The sequence below is a fragment of the Saccoglossus kowalevskii genome, chromosome 1, assembly GCF_978046115.1.
Source record: "Saccoglossus kowalevskii chromosome 1, keSacKowa6.1, whole genome shotgun sequence".
Lineage (NCBI taxonomy): Eukaryota > Metazoa > Hemichordata > Enteropneusta > Harrimaniidae > Saccoglossus > Saccoglossus kowalevskii.
Genome location: NC_140641.1, coordinates 20,788,312 through 20,801,997, shown reverse-complemented (window position 1 = coordinate 20,801,997; position 13,686 = coordinate 20,788,312). Strand labels below are relative to the sequence as shown.

Genomic DNA, 13,686 nt, shown 5'->3' with positions numbered 1-13,686 from the left:
CTCAGTGGATGTATTCCTGTGCGATTCCTAAAAGACGTTATATATCCTTTCGAAGACAGAATCAATTATGACGAATTTTCCCTTTTTGTTGACAAAAACGAACTGGAAACTACAAACACAAGCATAGTTGATTACTTAGCAAAAGTTCCAAAAGAACGCATCGAAAAGATGCAGGATAAACTACGCCAAGTTGCACATCTTCTTCAATATGGTTTCTATGGTGACAAGGGTGGCGATGATGCACTAAGTATGGCTCTATATGAAATAATGCAGAGAACTACGGGAAAGAAGAGTAGTTTTCGTTATATCGACGAATACTGAGTTAACCGGCATCTAAATTCAGGACTGGAATCAGCAGATGTGATGAACAGTGCGAGTCAGCAGCAAGCTGTTGAAATCATGATAATCCCCTGATCCACTGATCCTTCCTTCAAATCGCCGTTGTACATCTTCCTTCTTAAGCTAGGCGATAGATTAAAAACGACAAGACCCTGACGTTTGTCCATGGACATTCCTAGCTTTCTATAAACTGATTTTTAACTATAACCTATAATAACCAGATTGCACGCAATTAAATGGTGTTATTAATCGCACAGCGTTTGATATGGGTCCCACGCCACGTGCCACACGCGTGAAACAGTGTCTACATGAAATCTGAACAACCATCACCCATTTTTAGATTGATTTACGTCATAGAACATGTTATTATATTGCCATAAATCGCGATTAAGGTAGCAAGAGTATTATTCGCATTGAAAATTAGGTTTTTAAAATTTTTTTTAATTGATGGAGAGTGATATCAACTTTCATATGCTGAAGTTGAAATAACATATAATGTCACGTAAGTTGGTTAAAATTCAGCATTTCTGAGGACAGACAAGGCAAATAGTATCTGCAAAAATAAACAGTACATGTTTGATCTATGTGCGCATACTAGTAAGTTTCAAAGATAAACTCAAGACAATGCAATGTTTATTCACCACCACTTGTTCTTGTTCGAGCAAAGACACTAGAAAATATTTCCTAGTGTCTTTGGTTCAGGCATCTTCTCTCGCCAAGGAACGTTTGTTTCGGGTCACCCCTTCAAACTATAAGTCGGCACGAACAAACTGTGCGATACGGACGATGTGGTTCGAGTGAGAGGAAAAAGTTTTTTCGGTACTGGCTACTATTTAGCCTGACAAGGTCGTCTGAGTTGCTCCCTCCACAGTCCCTCAAACCAGTCACAGTGAGGTCTGATGACGTTCGGCCGGAAAAGGCGCCACTCACGCCTACACGTCAGCTCTGCAGCCGAGCAAAGTTCACAACTCAAAATAACCCACACTTATTTCATAAGAACCAAAAATATTTACATAGGTGTGAACACATTAGGTTAAAATATTAGAATATTTCCCAATCAGGAGATTTTTGGTCAATTATTTTCTTAATGTACACAGACCTTATAAATTGTGCATTCTTGGGTTGTCAAAAAGAGATGCAGAATTGTTTGAGTTATGGACACTGAGTTACGAACACCGAGTTACGAAAACATAGTTACACAAATGACCATGCCCATATTTCAGAAACCACGCCCACTTTGGGAAACCACTTTGGCACTATTAATTGTTAATTGAACATCGAGTTACAATTTGGGCGTGGTTTTGCAAAAGTGGAAGTGATTTTCCAAAAGTGGGCAGACTCAATGTTTTCTGACTCGATGTCCATAACTCGATGTCCGTAACTTGAACAATTCTCAATTCAATTCTCTCTCAATAAATGTCTCAATATTGAGTGATTGTCTCCTGATCCAGTGAATCCTGTTTGGGGAAAAAGTTACTTGATCAATTTTTTGTGCAGAGCATGTCATAATAATACATTAATGAAATAAATACGAGACCAATTTATGAAAATCCATAAACTTTATTATGCTTGTATATATTTTATATAAAATTTTTTTCAATTACTTCAGTTTTCGTGGGTGGTATACAAGTAAATTATAGAATGAAGCAATTCCTAATGCGAATGTTTGTAGAAACCATTTAATACGAGCAGAGCCGCCGATGCCCTTCATACTGTAAACAAAAGTAAACAAAGTTAATTAATGTATAATGTCGAAGAAGATAAAAATTTGTTCTGTTCTCATGAAAAAAAAGGTAAATCATATATTAATTTATTTTGCAAATCTAGGGAAATCATCATGCATATATAATAAAAAACAGATTATAAGCTGTAATTGGGGTCTATCTTCCTCAAAACGAAGTTAATGATGTTTTGTACAATGAAATATTAACTATTTTTCTTGGCTACTGTTACCACAATGTTTTCGGCATATCACAATCAAGGTAGTTTGTTCGGCAATTGCAAGACTTATCATCTTGTTAAAAAGTTCATAGCATTCCACCAAAGGTTCCTACATAGGTACCAAGTATCGAAGCAATCAAGGACCACCCAAGGTCCTTGTATACCAAAACTATTCTGAGTAACCGATATGGAAAAGAAGTCAAAAATATCAGTTTTGGGCAAAAATTACCCAAAAAATACAAAATTTGAGATATCGACCGAAAGAACAAATCTGAGAGAAAACCACCTAAAATCACCTATACACTAAATTTGAAATCATTCTGAGTGGCAGATTTGGAGAAGCAGTTTGACAAAAAATACAATATGAAATATTGTCACGAAATGGATAAATCTAGGAGTTTACCACCCAAAGTACTTGTATACTGAACATCAAAGCTCTCAGACTACATATTTTCAAGCAGAAGATGAAAAGGCATGGATGGAAAAATGGACAGACGGGCAGACAATCAGTAATATGAACATCTTCGCTGTGTCATAAAAAATTACAGCGGAGATAAAAATGTTGCTTATAACAATGCATGGTTTCAAGCCAAATTAATGTTGAGCATGTTATTGAGCATATAGCAATGCATTATGGGACATTACAGAACTCGTCCCGACGGCATCCCCATTTGCGTTTGTTCTTATACAAACAATCTCACACATTTACAGTGACAAACAATTTTCATTTCAGCTCCTAACTTGTCAGTTGTTTCACGTCATGGATTATTTTGATATCAAATGTCTGCTCGTTAAACTATCCTTTAGTTTGGTGTTTTGTTTTTGGTTACAATCTGTATCTCTGTCATTTTCTTAATGATTCACCGAAAAACAAGTTCACTTCTGGGTCAGCTGTGCCATGTATATCGTAACTCTCTCTGGTTAAATTTGTAACGTGCCAATCGATGACCTAACACAGAGACATGACAAGCGAGATATAGCACATTTGATCTGTTCACACAATTGTTCACTGCTTGTGTACAAAGACATTAAATTACATGTAGTTGGCTATTGTTACAAATATTTCACACTACAGACCAAGGCTTTATTTTGCCAACAGCAAATGCCAGTTCTATTTAAAAATTGCATAATTTTAAACATAATCTAGGTTGTTTGGTGCAGGGGATTAGAAAAATGTCCTGTCTGCTGTAAGGGATCTGATTGTGACTGAGTTTAAGACAAATTTATGTTAAGCAACTACTGAGCATGTTACTGCCTATGCATCATGGGAGAAATATAACCACCAAGTTCAATGATGGAAAAGTTCTATATTGATGAAAACTTGAAATCATCATCTTTTACATGATTTGTGCAAAGTATTCTATTAATCTGAGGTTAGTGTAACAACAACAAAATTTACAGCAGTGCAGGTTCGTCTTACTATGATTACCTGAGAAATGGTATGCATAAAAGCTCTTTTTAATTTTGTATTGTTCATTTTTGTGAACATTGGTGTATACTGTAAAATAGCTAGAATTAATTTTTTGCTTAAAAGGTTTTTCGGGTGTATTATATGGAATTTATTTTCACTGATTTTAATGAGTTGAATGTAAAATATAGGAAAAAAAGTATAATCACTGGATTTTATAGCAGTCAAAACACAAATATCTCTCACAGTACAGCACCCTCTAGTGGCCAGTTTATGTACTTCTTGTGCTCTGGGAATCAGTTGATGATTTTTACATTGAAATTTATCCTCCTTTCAGGAACAAAACTTAACTATCATTCAGCAATCACAATTAGTGTTGTGATGAAAAAATGCTTACATTCTGTTTTTTTAAGGAATGAAGTTTGGGAACAATATTGAGTAGGGGAATTAAACAAAATATATTTACAAAGATATATACATAGAATAAACATGTATGTAAAAGCCCTTCAGCTAAAAGTTAAAAAAACAAAACACTTTAAATCCATAACACATCAGTACAAGTTTGGCAGTTTTTTTTAAAACAAGGGAACAGAGGCGCAGCACCCTCATGCAACCATAAAATTCTGAATGATCAGGGATCACATGTGGCCACAGTCTTCAACTGTGACCTGTCTGATAGTAATTTTGGCCCCAAGGAAGCCATAGAATGTTCCATTTTAACTTAGAAATGTCAAAAACTCCACACCCTGGTAGGGAGAACCATATCTCCCTGACATGGTGGCACCGCTGAATTGCAGTGCTCCCTCTTGCAGTTTTTTTCTAGAAAAATCCCTGTTTGGTGTTAAGAATAATAATTTTGCTGTGTATGCAACGAACACCCTTAATAATAGAGTAAATATCGCACAAATGTATGTAGGCATGGATCTTCTCAAAATTAGGTTTTATAATATTATTGATGTAAATAATCCTTCACAAAATAACATTCTTCCATACAATGTGATAGACAGGATTGAGGACTTCTATGACTTACCTACACACAGGCAAAGTTAAAATAGCTTCTACACCATGAATTATCCATATTATAGGAAATCTACGGCAAAGTAGAGAACACAAAGGTTAGAAACAATATTAAAGACATTTTTTAATGTGGGTGTACATGGTTCTCTTGGTAATAGAGTGCACTGCATATCATTAAAAGATCATTCTCACATTGTGGCACCTCATTTCTGTACGACACTGTAATATACAAGAGTTTTATGATCAAAGAAACCAACATACTGTAGAATTCCTAATTATTCACTGCGTTTTAATTTTTGCTTATTTCACTGATAACAAAACGCAATTCAAATTAAAACCACAGAAAGATTGCAACACTATGCATATAGCTCATAGTGGTTTACTGATAATAAGATTTTGAAATTACAATACATAATTGATAAATCATATTCCTTTTACACCGGTTTACTCGCAGATGCAAATTATTTTTAGTCTGCTTATTTATTTCTCTGATAAGTTATCTGTCTTTCGCACAATGTTTTAGTGTGTTTATCTGCAAAACTATGGTCTTGTTTTGCATAGTGTGTTTAGTTTTTAAGTAGCACAGTTGAAACCAAACCAAAATCCCTGCCCGCAGATAAGCATACCTGTGATTCAGATCAACTATTTCAAAGTACAAAATCCAAAACTCCTTTTACGTTTTAGTTATCTGTGACTAGAAACTAGAAACAGATTACCTGGTAAGCACATTATTTTAATACACAAACATTGACTCTATTTTTTCCATCTTTAGATTTAAATACGTTTCAGTTGAAGGAAGAGATCTGAAATCCTAACAGCATGCTCTCATAGCTGCCTTAAATAACACACATAGACACAATATTTTCTCAGCTCCGAGTGAATACAAACCTGCAGTCTTCACAAGTTTGAATTCAAATTTAGGTTTTGGGTTGAACAGCCTGAGCACACATCTTGCACTGACTGTTTACTTTAATAGTTTATGGTGTTTAAGGTTTCAACACTTACCCTCTTGACAATGCAACGCTGTGATTATCTACGAGATACTTTGTCAATGTCCCCAGTGGTCCAAGATAGTGATAAGGCACTAAATCTGGTCTATATGCTGCAAACTGAAAAGAGTAATCAAAATTAGGGTAAAGGTCAAATTTTATCTTAACAAAAAACCATCAAAAGGGGCATTTCGTTTGGTACTATAGATAGTTAGTATACAACAAAGGTGATTTTTAATGCACTTCTATTTGAGATGCATATATTACAACAAATACAGTATTATATGCCTAATATAACACATGATGTTTACTGTAAAATGACTACCGGTAATTTTCACTGGATTTAAATTTCGCTGATTTACCATTTCAGGCATATTCAGTGGGTTTTAAATTCACAGTTTTATCATTTAGATAATGTGTTCTATGATAAAAATTTTACATATTCATTTAATTTAGCGCATTTTCCAGTCAGCGAAATAAGGAAAATTAAAACCCAGTGAATAATTAATCCTTTTACAGTACTATGACATTCTGTTGCACATCAAATTCACAGTAGTCTCTTTGCATCGTATCTTATTAGGAGGTACTATTTCCAAATAAGGAATGTACATGCAATGTTTGAAACCGTTTTTTCAGGCTTTTTTTCTTCGCATCACAAAATTAATTAACAGCTCAGAAAGCAAAGTCCATGTTTGGGACTACATGACATGTCTGTGTGACCATCTTCTTATCATGATGACATTAGGGCAAAAAAACAAACAACTTATGTTGCCCTCAAGTCATAAAATTGAAAAATTGGGTCGTCGGTCGGATTTTTTTTTTTTTTTTTAAACTTGTGAAAACTAAGGGTATCGTAAATAGCCGAGGTATATAGCCTTAATAGTATTTGGAACATGTCAGAGAAATACAGATCAACCCAGGTTTCAAAGTTGCCACTTATCCCCCGGGGACAAAACAACGGTCCGGGATCGTTAATTTTTAGAGGAAACACTTTTTTTACTGCTTAAAATGGCAAGTCTTTAATATTTGGGTCTATTAAAAAAAACGAAAAAAAAAAACGAGACCCGATATTTCATATTTTTCGGTCAGTCGCTGAGGGCAACAAAACAATTTTTTTTTTTGGCCTTATGGAAAGTTGAAAGACTATTGCATGACAGACCTGAACACAAGGTTTCAAGCTGCAGCAATGTATGTGGCTTTTTAAAATTAACATCACCGTCGAGTCCTGGCATACACAGGGAAGGATTACATACTTTTTGGTGTTCAAGTGGTTTACAGGAATCCAATTGTAAATGTTTATTCCAGCTCGAAATTGTGCAATTTGTTAAATTGGAAGCATCCATATGGGTAAAAATTCCATGAATTGAAAAATCATATTTGAAGGACTGCATGAATTTTGCAAATTATCCCCAACTGCAAATTTGGAATTTTTTTATCTTTACGCATTACCACGTTCTTGTACTGTAATAATAGTAAAGATAAGGAAAAGAGTTAAAGCGGGAGGGTCGTCACCTGTGCACGCACAAGAATTGAGTCCCAAGCGACGATAACAACACACGCTAAGAACGCAAAGGCTCATGGGTAGACGCTTGTTTGTAAACAATAACACGCTATGACCACCTGACGCAAGCGCAGGTGACGACTCCCCCGCTTTAATTTGTATCTCCTAACTCTAGCTTTACACTTACCCTCCAGCTCTCCCCAATTTAATTCAACCCTCCTCCTCCCTCTTGAATGAAAGTTTGCATAGTGCAAGCAAAAATTAAAACAATTCAGTGCAATGTTTGTGCATGATAATTGAAATTAACTTTGACGTCCTCCCCTGACATGTGCCGCATTTGTTGTGCTCATGTTGCAATTATAGTTATAACCTTTATAACCAAACGTAAATATAAAAATAGGTGTTGGAATTCAAAATAACCAATCCAACAATGGTGTTGTGACATCATAGTAAGAATATATTAATATTAATGAGTTCAACATCATCAAATCAGCAAAAATTTAAATAAGCGGGTGGTTGCAGATACTACGGTACATCCATATAGGATAGAAGGCATGTGTGGGCAGTATAGATGTAGACAATGCTGAACTCACGAGCCAATCACAATTACATATGAATTTGAATGAAAGTCAAGGGCTGGTATTTACAAATACTTATAAATGTACAGGTTTGTGCCACACACTGTATTGTATACATTCTTTTTTAATAAACACACATAATAAAGCAATTTTATTTCAGGTACTCATTACTTAAAACTTGTGAAAGAAAATTTTCTACATGAATAATTTGCAAAATATTTGTATTGCAGCAAAGATTTCACTGACGTTCCTTCAATATTTTCGGAGAAAAAAAATCATCATTGCCTACACTTTATGAAAGTTTGTTGACCTTGTAATCTATGGCCACATCGTGTAATCATTGGCAAACTACAATTATGAACTCAGACGAAAATAGAATAATTGTATATTTCAATATTGGAGAAGAGGATATACAGGTCGAATTCAATGTGTGTGATTCAATATTCAAGGGTATACCCCACAGGCGCTGGGTCTACCCCGTCTATACATTTAACATTAAACAGCGTTGTAGTATTAAGCCTTCTCGATTAAATTATACTACAGAATTGCCACATAACAGCGCGTTCAAAGGTCAGTTTTCATCTCAGACGATGGGGCATGCATGGAAACACCTATGTCGTGTTTGCCCAATCTCTATAGTTTCTGTCATTTGCCACAACACCTACTACATTTGGATTTAGAACTACTGTAAATTATTCAGAAATCTCAGACCACTACATCTACACACTAGACTTACCCCCGTCAGTGTAATTCCAAATCCAATCGTGACAATCCAAAACGGGTGAGCTACTTTGAAATAATTTTTTCCAGCCATTTCAACAACATTAATAACTGACCGGATAGATCCTCGAACCAGATTCACATACACACTCGTCCTCGTTGCCTCGCACTCAGGCCAGTGACCTCTGACCCCATTCGCCTCCAGTCCCCCAGAGTTCCTTGCGGCTAGATTTTGAAGGGCTCATATACCACTAACTGAAACTCCATAGACGACAATGTTAACAGATGACGAGATTGCTATAGGAAAATGATAAGCAAAGTTGAAAACATGGCTCAAAAATGAGAAATCAACATGCCAGTAATCAACCACTTGTTATTGTTGGCCAGCTCAAACTCTTGCAAATCTCAGGTAAACAAGACACACCTACTGTATTTGGATTGCACCTAGAGAAATCACTGGAAAAACACCAAGATTAGGACATCAAAATACACACAGAGTAAACCCACAGGTACACAGCTGCTAAGTAGTAAACAAAAGACCACATGTTAGTCTCACCTTTGACCCAGGTGATCACGCCCTCAAACAGGGAGCACATGAGAAAACAATATTTAAAAAATTTCATTGGTTCTTGCAAGGCATTTAAATTGATTAGTGGCATGAGACCTGAAGACACAGACATAGTAATACTATAATAAAAATACCACGACTGCCACTACGAAAGAGTCAGTGTGTGCATGCGCGTTCCCATGGTAATGTAGAGAAGTCATGAAGACAGACAATCGGTAATGACGCAGAATTCTGTGCCATCCACAAAATCTAATTCAGTCAAACCTTTGTTAATGACCACCTTTTTATACTATTAAAAAAATTGTCTAAGGTGACAACTCCTTCACCAATATTTTACAATTTAAATTCATTTTGATTGCTTCTTTTATTGTTTAGGAGCTGAGTGAAACGACGCCAGTATCTAATTTGTGCAACTGAAGCCTTGATATTTATAGGACTTCACCCTAGTTATCTCTTTACTCCAATTATTCAAGTCATCTTACTGACCCGGATGATGAAGCAATGCAAGTGCTTGAAAACTTGTTCTAGACTATTTTTCTCACCAGACAGTCTATTTGCTATACTTCAGAGTCATGTAGCAGAATTGCTATATATTACTTCGAATCATTTTTAGTGTGAAAATATTTGAAAAAACTGTTCATTAGTTAAAATGGTTCCTTAATAGAGTAAATCACTGTAATTGCATTATTATCATACTGAAAGTTTTGTTTTTAAAAGTTTCTTGATAGAATAAAAAATCATGATTTCTGTTTTAATTAGTTTCACATTCAGTTTACTACACGTAATACCGTTGTCTAAGCCTCATAGAGTACGCGACACCATATCTTCGGCATATTGTATACAATTTAAGAAAGCACCGCAGTGGTGTTATTATACTTATACACTTGCTGTTTTATTTTTATTTTTGAGTACTAAGCCAGGTCAACCTAATTTCCCTGTCAACAGATTCTCTAATTTTCATCACAACCGTCAGAAACCAGAAGCACACCTGCGTTACGTCTTCGCTGCATAAAATTACAATTTCAACAACACACTGAAACTTTCAGTTAGTGTATAGTGACTTGTCGAATAACTAAAAACTTACATTTTTCCAGCTATCCGTTATTAGGGTTTCGTTTTTGTGAGTTTAAATTTCTGGTGATACGTTTTTGATATCTTAGCTCCTATTTACGCATTGCGCGTCATGGCACAGAATAATTCCTGGTCACGTGATTAAGCAGTTCAATTCAGCTACTTTATACGTTATTTGTATTTTTTCCTCAAGATTTCCCGTTATGGTGTGAAAAACCTTACCGACAACGCCACCAACGAGCCACATATCACGTGCATGCGCAGTAGCTGTGAAAGTGCGTAAATTATCGCTGCTAAATTGAAACATACTATAACCTACCATTGTCCCGTATCCTGCGTGGGTGGAAGCTTCTAAGCCAATGAAATTCGTTGTTATTTAGTAATTGTCGATTGTTAGCACGTCGTCCGAGAGCATTATGTTGTTTGCCTGGTTCTCTTTTGAAAAGAGCTGTTCACTGGGTTTGCAAAAATATGGATAAAAATGAAATCACTAATGTGGCAAGGGCGCACACACAAAAAACTGATACAATGACTGACAAAAAAATATATTTTCTGTGTGAATTTGTCGTTAGTCTGGTGACGGTCCGGATGTGACGTGACCCCCCCCCCCCCAAAAAAAAGGGAGCAGAGCACCGAATAAGCTCATTAATATTCCTAAATATACAAATTTGTCTATATAGTTGAAACTTCACAAGTTACTGCATTCGTCACAAGATATTAAAAAGCTGTGGTCGTCGCGTTACACGTGCGTCGTGTTACACGTGTGTTGATAAGCAGTTGTTCCAAAGTCGATTCGTCCCACAAGTAAATTCATCAAATTTAATCACAGTGGAGGGACTGTGATTTAATGTTAGCCCAGTACGCACACAATCCCGGTCGTTTATTGTATCACATTTTGCAGTAGGTTAATCTGTCGATCCTCAAACCGAGGATATATTCATATTTCAATATTGTAGTTTTAATTAATTATGTTCTGTAAAAAATAAATAAAATATGTTTGTTTTTCAACCGTGCGATTCGGACGATAATATTGGATTAGCCCTGGTTCGCATGACTTCGGTTTGTAGCGCTTTTTTTACGGGCTCTAACTCCACTATGGGTCGATATGTGTGTTTCTCGGTGGTTTCTGAGTATACGTTGTAAAACTAAAACAAAGATGTCAAGAATCTCAGAACGGATGCTCCCAAACGAAACTATTAAAGACTAGTTTATCAAATATCAACAATGTGCATGATTGCTAATCAATTTCTATTCGCCATCGCAGTTGCAATGAACAACATTGTATCGATACTTGTTTTCATTCCTCGTCGCCAAGCCGGGTGGGTTTACTCTCAAGCACTACATGCGAAAGGGTGCACATGAACCTCTTGGCCATTAACTGTCAGACTACAACTCTTGCATTCAAATTGAGCGTTGAGCTACCTCTTGAACGAAATTGGAATGTCAGGCCACCGATTCAATTCCGGCTGCCAACTTGATTGACAGCGGGGGATGCACTCGAAAAAAACAAAATGGAAAGTGCGTCACGTGTTCACGTTGGACATTGAACAGTGAACAAATAGTGAAATCATTGTCTTGTGTTTTTGAGCGGGTTTTGTACTAGTGTAATGATATGGAAATTACTTCAAATACAGTCATTTCTTATTAGATCCCCATTCAGGATCAACATTTGATTTTCCAAGGTGCCATTCGCAAGAAACGCCGGGGAACAGTGAAGGGGCGTAGTGTCATGGCAAACACATACCGCTGAGGGCATTCTACACAAACTGGCAATGAAAATTGATTTGAAGATTAGTCAATCATATATGCGGCCTTCAACCCTTCAACCATTAAACGATTTCATTTCACGGTGTCATTTTTACGGTACGTTAGGATATTGATAATAAACAATAATTGATAAATAATTTCTACTGTATTTGAGACTGCAATTATATAATATGCAAATGTTTTTCGTATTTTACGTTTTTCTCCACGAAAGTCATAAAAAATAAAATATGTCATCATTAAATCCAAAGTCCGGAAGGCTTTAATCAAATGCTCGGTGACGTCACATTACGTCATGACGCGACGACGACCGTCCTTTTAACTAATTGGAAGTTTTATTTTTTTTAAAGTCTGTTGCTAGAATTATAAATCATATTTTTTTGTTTTCATTATACATTGTATTTATAACAAGTTTCTCCACAGAATACTCAGTAGCAAGCCCTAACTACACAAAATAAACAGGAGATCAGGGTAAACAAATCATGCCAGGGTTGTTATTATCTTTCAGTAGGGTATGATATTTTTATTTAAAAACAAAAATAAAACGATGTCCAAAAAAAAAATACATCAGTACAAGACTAAAATAATAAAAAAAAAAAAAAAGATATTCATAACAAATACAATCCATTCACTTCTTCACAAATGCCATTTATATAAGTGTTAAATAGACAAGAACTGAGGTTACATCCTTCTTTCACACCACAGTAAGACAAAAAGTAAGATGCGAGTCCCTGTTTCAATTTACTACTATACTTGGTATTGCTGTAAATAGCCTTAACAATATCACAAAACTTACCAAACCACTAATTTCAAGAGTTCGAATAACAGGCCTTCACTTCAAACTGAATTAAAGACCTTGAAGAAATCAATGAACAAAGAAAATAGGTAATTACCTGAATTCTCAAGTTTGCTATTGGCATATTTAGAGATTAAAGTCTCCAAAGCGTAAATACAATCGATGATGCGATGGGTTTACTTGAAACCAAATTGATTATCAGCCCCTAGGCCATTATGATATAAATAATTAGTCAATCTACTATTTAATACCGTTGTAAAAACTTATAAACAACTAGACAATGCTATATGACGATAATTATTCGAATCATGAGAATTACTCGATTTGATAGTTGAGATAATTAGTACGGATTGTGCATAATATAATAGGTGCCAGTATTGAATTTGAGCATGGAAGTTATGGAAGGGGAGGAGCGAGAACGAGTTCTAATCCAGATTTATATATTTTGTTTCTTTTGTTTCAAGCCTTATTTGTTTGTTTTACCCGCCATCACTTCCGATTATTACTCCCCAAAACGGGTTGGACTAACGATTTTGGAGTTTGAACAAAAAATCTCGACCGCAACTTCATATACGCATGGGAAAAGAGGCAGCAGCATGCATGCGCAGAACGATGTACATGACGTTATAAACGAAATACTTGTTAGATAAAGGGCGGCATGTGCGACATTTGTGTTGATAAACATCGATTTTCCCACAATCCAGTGCGCTTTTCTAATGAAATCACAAGGACGAGTTTTGCCCTGGGCGACACTTATTACCGCCGGCGACTCCTTCGATACCTTCCAATCACCAAAAAAATACCAAATTAAAGTTAAGTAACCTCTCAGTTTGTACTCGTTGGTGTGCGCAACAGTCAAAATCGCCATCTTTGTTTATATGAGACCAATATCTCGCGCATGCGTGGCGCGACGACCGCCCTTTAACGTTGTTGTTGGAGTAGATAATAGACTACTCCGTTCCTGTAGTAAAATTGTTTTTGTTTGAAAACGTCT

The 13,686-nt window shown here is 35.9% G+C and overlaps 1 protein-coding gene across 1 annotated transcript; it reads right to left on the bottom strand.

Annotated features, from left to right (window-relative positions):
• Positions 1–1,879: 1,879 nt before the first annotated feature.
• On the bottom strand, positions 1,880–9,046 carry LOC100373432 (transmembrane protein 254-like). The gene is made up of 5 exons (XM_006821222.2): positions 8,918–9,046; positions 8,510–8,790; positions 5,711–5,814; positions 4,719–4,778; positions 1,880–2,051 (listed from the first exon to the last, which is right to left on the bottom strand). Exons 2-5 carry the CDS (start codon positions 8,585–8,587, stop codon positions 1,940–1,942), a joined length of 354 nt encoding a protein of 117 aa, XP_006821285.1. The 5' UTR covers positions 8,588–8,790; positions 8,918–9,046; the 3' UTR covers positions 1,880–1,939.
• Positions 9,047–13,686: the final 4,640 nt, after the last annotated feature.